This window comes from Carassius carassius, chromosome 26, assembly GCF_963082965.1.
Source record: "Carassius carassius chromosome 26, fCarCar2.1, whole genome shotgun sequence".
Taxonomy (NCBI): domain Eukaryota; kingdom Metazoa; phylum Chordata; class Actinopteri; order Cypriniformes; family Cyprinidae; genus Carassius; species Carassius carassius.
The window spans coordinates 11,378,091-11,385,937 of NC_081780.1; the positions used below are offsets into that span (position 1 = coordinate 11,378,091).

General features: G+C 39.4%; 1 protein-coding gene across 1 annotated transcript; it reads left to right on the plus strand.

Annotated features, from left to right (window-relative positions):
* The first annotated feature begins 2,017 nt into the window (after positions 1–2,017).
* On the plus strand, positions 2,018–3,850 carry ascl1a (achaete-scute family bHLH transcription factor 1a). The gene is made up of 2 exons (XM_059511197.1): positions 2,018–2,868; positions 2,981–3,850. Exon 1 carries the CDS (start codon positions 2,276–2,278, stop codon positions 2,864–2,866), a length of 591 nt encoding a protein of 196 aa, XP_059367180.1. The 5' UTR covers positions 2,018–2,275; the 3' UTR covers positions 2,867–2,868; positions 2,981–3,850.
* The last annotated feature ends 3,997 nt before the right edge of the window (positions 3,851–7,847 follow it).

Genomic DNA, 7,847 nt, shown 5'->3' on the forward strand with positions numbered 1-7,847 from the left:
GTGCACAACAGCAAAGACTCGTCTCAAATGAACACCTGGACATCGTTCCCCTTCAACACCACCTGCAGATGTTTTCAGGTAAGGTAATGTTAAAGTAAGGAAAAAATCAACAGCTGATATGACCAACTCATCTAGCCTTTGCTTTAAAGGGGAGCTTCTTGAAGTTTGTTTAGGGGTCTAAAACAAAGTGGGAAATCTTTATTTAGTATAAGATAAATACAGGCAGTGCTAAAATGGGACAGTTCCTGGTCATTTGCATTGTTTTACAGTGCAATACCAAATTATTTAGCCCCATTCATGGAACCTTTCCACTGCACAAACGGCTCTTTATAGTAAATAAATGGTTTGTCAGGTCATTAAACTGTTCTTCACAATAAGAAGCCACAATGGTTATCCACTGCAAAAATCCTAACAGTTAACAAGGAACCAGCGATGTTCAGTTCATTCACAAATATGACTGCGCCAACGCGCTCTTATCCACTAATGCATGGAAATAGCAGTGCATAAACGCCACGCACCTGCTTTCAAAAGCGCACCAATGAATAGTCATTGAAATTATCAAACAAAAAAAACTACTTTACAACGTAGGTTTAACAGCTAACAAATTGAAATATAATCCTGCATATCAAACCCGGGCTTATTGGAGAAAACAAACGGCTTTGTGTGGATTTGTTTTGTTTTTTATTATTTTACAGCAGCTCGCAGAGTTAAGACAGGCAGAGGTGTTTCAATAGAAGTTCAGACGCCCAGATGTCATATTAATTATTACACTCGGGAATGACTGGAACCTTCCCTCAGCCCAGAGTATCATGAAAGAAAGAGGGGCTTACAAAACGCTAATTGGACTCTGCAAATGCACTGACAGAGCATGGTGGATATGTTTCAGAGAGTCCCAGCCGGAGTGAATAGAACCCACGCTTCTTTTCTAAACGCCCTTGCTGCGCTAAAAAAGGAGAAGGGGTAAAAAGATAGAGGGAGAGAAAGGAAAGTTGGAGGGGGCTGGGTGCTTGAATGCTGGCCTGATCTTGAATGCCTCAGCCAGCAAAGAGAAATTACACAATTTATTGCCCCACTCCCTCTCCTCTCCACTCCACATGCACCGTGCGCACACACAAAACTGGAGCAGGCAAAGTCATTCAAACAAAGTTGGTTGAAAGCAATGTGCCATTATCGTGCGCCATGAAAGAGGCGAAATTAATCGAGAGATATACTGGAAGTAAATAGAGTGAATAAGGTGTCAGGAGCTTTTCTTAATGCGCGTCCGCAAAATAACCCATCCGTTCCGCTTTTCCAGCTGTGATGATTTCTAATAATGACTGGCCAAATTCATCTCGCCCGGACAAAGATTCCATGTATGGAACAATATCACATGGCTGTAACGCGCTAACAGTATAACAATTACTGTAACGAGTGTGAATTCATAACCAAGCTACACCTCAGTCCAATGAAAGCAAAGTGCTTTGAATGAGTTTATTTACTCTTGAATGGATTCGTCTTAACCACACCAACGTTTACAAATTATTTGCTATATTTGCTTAAGATCTGATTTATTTGATAAGTAGAAAGTTTACTAAAGCAGGATTCGTATGTGATTAAATAATGGTAAACTATGTTGATTTGAAACACTTACAACCCTCTGTCCTACAAATACAGTTTTTTTCTATTATTTAATGCTGTTTAATGGCAGATTTAATTGTGAAAACTAGTCTTCTTTATTCATGAGACTTTATTCATAAACACCTTTTTTTCGTGGTCTTTAGCAGCAAATACAGTCAACATGCATCGTTCTTATATTTTACTCAAGTTTTTTCTCGTGATTTAAAGCGACTAATCTTAAGTTTCATTATTCGTTTCTCATAGTGCCTTAAAGAAAGATCGAAGCGCACCGTTATTAAGTTTTACATGGTCACAGGATGCCTTTATTGCCTCTCGAAGCTGAGTGTGTGCGTGTGTTTGTTCTCCAACAAACACTTGTCATAACCGAAAAACACCTCTAGTCATTCTTTACGAGAAGTTGTTTACTCAGTGGCAGGAGCGGCACGCGCCCGGCGTACGCAACGCAAGTGCATCTCAGGGGGCGTGGTCAGGAGGAACGCGCGGCGGGCCGCCGGCGGATTGAAAAGGCCGCGCTGTTTCCAACTCAGATCAGGTCGAGAGTCCGGAGCATCCCTGCCCATTGAAGCCACACGTGAACGCCACGAGCAAGACGCACTGCCACCAGGCATCCCAAAGAAAACTTTTGTGTTTTCTTCGCTCCTTTTTTCCCCTCCGCGAAATGGACATCACTGCCAAGATGGAAATAAGCGTAAACCAGCAGCAGTTCATGCCACCTGCATGCTTTTTTGCATCTCAGAGCATCCAACTCAGTCCGACCGACAGCCAGTGCAGCAACAAGTCCGCGTCGAAGCAGACGAAGAGGCAGCGCTCATCCTCTCCGGAGCTGCTCCGGTGCAAAAGGAGGCTCAACTTCGCCGGCTTCGGGTACAGCTTGCCCCAGCAGCAGCCGCACGCGGTGGCCAGGCGGAACGAGAGAGAACGCAACCGGGTAAAGCTGGTGAACAACGGCTTTGCTACTCTCCGCGAACACGTCCCCAACGGAGCGGCGAACAAGAAGATGAGTAAAGTGGAGACGCTGCGCTCGGCTGTGGAGTACATCCGCGCGCTCCAGCAGCTTTTGGATGAGCATGACGCGGTGAGCGCGGCGTTCCAGTCCGGCGTCCTGTCACCCACCATCTCCCAAAACTACTCTAATGACATGAACTCTATGGCCGGTTCGCCCGTGTCCTCTTACTCTTCAGATGAGGGCTCCTACGACCCTCTGAGTCCAGAAGAACAAGAGCTCCTGGATTTCACCAACTGGTTTTGAACGTTCGCGAAAGGAAGGTTCGTATGAATTCAAATAATCTTTATCGCCACTATAATTGTGTTTTTACGATTCTGCTGTTTATGCAAGATACTCACCATGTCCCTTTCTCTTTAGAAAATACCTTAAAATCGCAGCACTCGCTTGGGAGGAACTCGGATGACCTCCAAGAACACAAAGCACTGCGTTTGCGCTGCAGCCCGGTTCGGGTAGACTCGAATCCACACCCAGAGATGGCCCATACAAACCGGCAAACCACGGGTCCCGAGTCTCAAACAGCCAAAGGACTAAAAGGGAAGCGCGGGAGTCCAGTTCTTCCAGCGCATTCGTCCAAGAAATCTATTTTTAAAATGACTTTCCACGACACTGTGGCATATATAGGCTATATATAAAAACAACAACAATAAGAAAACGTTGTTATTTTACCTGTATGCCAATGTAATCAAAGAAGGTTTGCCCTGATTGACCCCTCTCACAAATCTTACATGCTTCCAACTTGGCGAATTTTATTATATGAAGTTATATTTGTATAAAACATGTTGTTGTTGTTTTTTTGTAAATATTTTAAGCTATTTTTGTATGTAAGAGATTTATAGATGTTTTTGTACGCATTCATTTTAATATGTATCTATTTTTGACCTATAGCCTGTCGTAAATTGCTCATTACCTCTCGCCTATTCAGACTTACAGTCTCAAATGCATCGCAGAAGGCAATACTCTTTACTGTCGTGGAGGTTTTAGAGGAGTTTAAGAGTTTAAATTTCAACACCAACGTGTCTTATTTAATAGGAATAATAATTGCAATGGTAATATGACTCGGAGTGATCAAAGGTTATGCAGCTATTGTCCAAACGGAGGTGTTTTGTGTCTCCACACTGCCTGTTCCACTTTGCCTTTACAATGCTGGGTTTTGCATCTCAGAAAATAAGAATATGCCTTATCTACATATTTTCTACAGTTTAGTCTCATAATAAAAGTTTCTAAAAGAAATATGTTTTCTTGAGTTTGTTTTGTGTGTTGCAACCTTTTATCTTCCAGCAATTCTAGAAAAACACAGTCAAGTGTAGATTTTTGTTGCACATATTCTTTATTTGTTGATTTTTATTTTATTTTATGGGCAACAAAAGTGATAAGCCTGCGAACCCTCGGCAGTCTGCCTGTTGTCAGGCAGGTGGAGACGTGACCAGCATACTGGACCGTTTCACAGACTGCTCTCATAATGAATGCCAATTTGGAAAAGACAGCACTTTTGGGAAATAAGCATGTTGTTTGCTCACCCTACTCACACTTTTAAGGGTGAGCATGACAGAGAGAGAGAGCGCGCGAGAAAGAGAGAGAAAGAGACCACGAAGGACCAAGTAATCAAAGACTTAAGAGTTTAAAAACGTAACATAGGCTATTTGCTTTTATTAATGTTTACAATTAAAATAATACAATGTTTAAATACTGATAAATATATGTGAAACACACAGGGCACGATAGTTCTCGGCATTGGCTATATATATATATATATATATATATAAATAATAAAATATTTGTTAAAAAAATAGTGTTTACAGATATGTCGGTTCCCTTCATGTTCCTGCTTGCCACATTGACATCGATTTGTGCAGACCTCGAAAAATATTGAATTTTGAGAAAATAAGATTATGCTTACTTTTATCGACTTATTATATTTTGCCCTTTTAACAGGTTTTTGTATTTATTTATTATTATTATTATTTATTTGTTTTTAAACCTCTGGACAGAAAAAAATATCTAAATAACTTTAAAATCAGAAATCGCAAATTTGTTCATCATATAAATATTTACAGTCTTCTGCGTTTTAAAGAAACACGTACAACGATGTGAACATGCAAACATGGAGTCACTGACCCAATATTCAAACTTATTCAGTAAAAAGACACTTTTTCTTAAGTTGGGCATAAGTAAGTCAGGGTCGCGGAGTTTAAATAACAGTCGTGGAGTTTGACAGGTAAAGTGTGTGCGCGGGGCGGGCGCGTGCCTGTTGTAATGAATTGAAAAAGCTCTGTGTGCGTGTGTGGCGCTCGAGTGAAGTCGGCTGAACGCGCGTGTGCCTTTCTGACAGCAACTGGCGACACGCACTCAACAACTGCCCCTTAAAAACACACAGCGTCTGGAAGCGAATGATGTACACAAGAGGCAGGTGTTGAAGAAGAAGAAAACATGTCCCTGACGAAAGTAGACTGCTTTGTTTAGGGTAAGAAGAAGTACCCCAGCTCATCAAGTAGCCAAAGTTTTACGCTTATCTTAGATTCAAAACTATGCTTTTATTTTAAACTTGCACGATCAGGCATGGGTCTAGCAAGTGTGCCAAAAGAAAAATAACAACAACATCAACAACAACAAAAACGATTTTAGTGTGTCACAGTTCCAGATTAACCAAAAACAGTATCTAAATTTTGTTTTTGAAAAGATACACTTAAAAATAAAGGTCAGGCATTCATGGTTCAGCGAAGAACCTTTAACTTCCATGAAACTTTTCCATTGTTCTTTAGTGGAAAACGTCGTATTATTTCAATATTCTTCACACTAAGAAAAACTCGTTTTGGAACTGTTCACTGAAAGGTTCTTTGTGGGACCCAAAAGGTTTCTTCAGTGGAATTGCTGTGGAAACCCCCCAAAATACAGTCAGGTGTCCCATAATTCCCTGAGACTGTGTGATTCGCTGTGACCTAAAGTCTATGACATGTTAAACCACCATCCAAATTGGAAGGGTCTGAACTGTCGACTAGCTCGGGAAATCAATTTTTGTGCTCATCCATCAGACGCTTGACCAAGCACCGTCTTATTGTAAGGTACTGGACCCATTTGTCAGTTACATTTCAATAGCTAGAGCTTCATATTTATCTGGTGTGAAATTAATTTGGGGAAGAGAGGCAGTGCTTTTTTTGTTTTTGTTGCTCTAAATCATGAAAAAAAAAATCAATAAATCAGCATCTCTCGGATGGATAAAGCACATTTTCCACTTGATTTTCTGGCCTCTTGTGTCTGTCTGTGAAAGTTTAGGCTATAGAAAATGTAATACCACATTCAGATCTGTGGCTCCTCTCCAATAAGCTTGTTCAAGGAACTTGTTTAATCAAGAATTAAACAATTACAAAGGAATTAACACATTACATTGGGAAGTAGACAAACTAAAATAGTATTTTATTTCTTGTAAAATGTACTTCAATAGCCTTCTTCTTCTAATATTTTTTTCTCTGTTTTTGAAAAGTCTCCATAGAAAGCAATGTGAATTTCATGAAACTTTTCCATTGACCTACTGTTAATGCACTTCATGGTTAACCTGAGAATACAAGCCACCAATTCCCTTTAAAAACTATTCATGCTCAATCTGAACTGTGTCCTAGGGAACGGTAGAAAGCAATGGAGTGTGTGTAGTTGTGCACACGGCCCATTCGAGCCCTTCCGCGTGTCCATCCCATTGTGGCAGAATGTTGCCTCCTCATTATGCCACGGCTGAATGGAACTGGAGCGGCAGCATGTAACCCACACTGATTAGTGATCTGGGCCCCTCTGATGTTCTCCCTGTTGAAATTCATGGGGACTTCTTGTTATCACTCCTCTCCAGCCTCCTTTCATTCTCTTTGAAAGTGCTGCCATCCCTGCCTCTCAACTTCTTCAGCAGACTTTGTAAATCTAAAGACGGAGACTGTTAGACAGCACTCACTTCCTCATGAGTGCCCAGAAAGCTTTTCACGACTGTCCAATGTCTGTGGCTTTTTCTTTAGGCTAAATGAAACCGGTCGTTCTCTGTTTTTCTCGCTACCTCGATTCTTTTCATTTTTCCCCTCTCTCCTCTTTCTTATACAAATGCTCACTTTTGTTATGTCTGAATGTGATGGTGCTCTCTATGCTTGTCAAAGCTCTTCTCTTCCCATTTCCCGTATTGAGTCCTGCAGGTTTGGTGAGTGATTATCAGTGACGATTGGATGTTTGACGACCACACTGAGCAAACTTTTCACTCTCTCTATGCTGAATTGCAAATTACATTAATAAAGGCTCTAGCCTGCATGAAATATGAGCTGCTTGACTTTGGCCCTGAAGAGTGTAATGCAAACAGTGTTTCAGTACCACAGACAGCACTCCTCTCCACTCTACTAATGTTCAGCTGTGATGGCTCAGTCTTGTGCAGTAACTGAAATCTATGCCCTATTTTTGGTGAAATGCAGTAAGGTTTTGTTATTTTGTTTGATATTCAGTCACTCAGTGCTTATCCCTTTTTTTAAAGGAGTTATTGACATGGATGCTAAAAGAATAATTAACAAGGCATTGTTGTAGTTCATTTTTATTGAGGTTTGATCACTTTCAGCAGAGTTCAGCAGGATGAATACATAAATTGGACACTTAAACATTAATTTGTATCAATATTTGTATAGTCTTAGTGATTTTTTTGCACTGAAACAGTATACAAAGTATACAAAATATGAAATGAAGCTGAAGTGTCTCTCTACTTCATTAATTGACACATTTGTATTCACTCCAATAAGTAATATAATATAATATAATATAATATAATATAATATAATATAATATAATATAATGTATGAAATGAAATGTATAAAATATATTTTTCCTATATAATAATACATAAATACATATAATATACATAACATATGATTTATATTATTATAATAATTTTAGTTTTAGCATTCTGTTGGACTCAGTATTTTCTAATATACATTACTGTTAAACAGTTTAGGGTCAATTAAAAATAATTTAGTGGGGGGATTCCACAAAAATATTAAGCAGCACAACTGTTTTCAACATAATACTGAAGTATTTTTGATCAGCATTTTCAAATAATTTTTCAAGGATCATGTGGCACTGAAGACTGGAGTAATAGCTGCTGAAAATTCTGCTTTGCATCACTGAAAAAAATTTACTTTTTAAAATATATTAAAATAGAAGACACTTATTTTAAATTTTTTTTTTTTTTTTTTTTTTTTTATGTATTTTT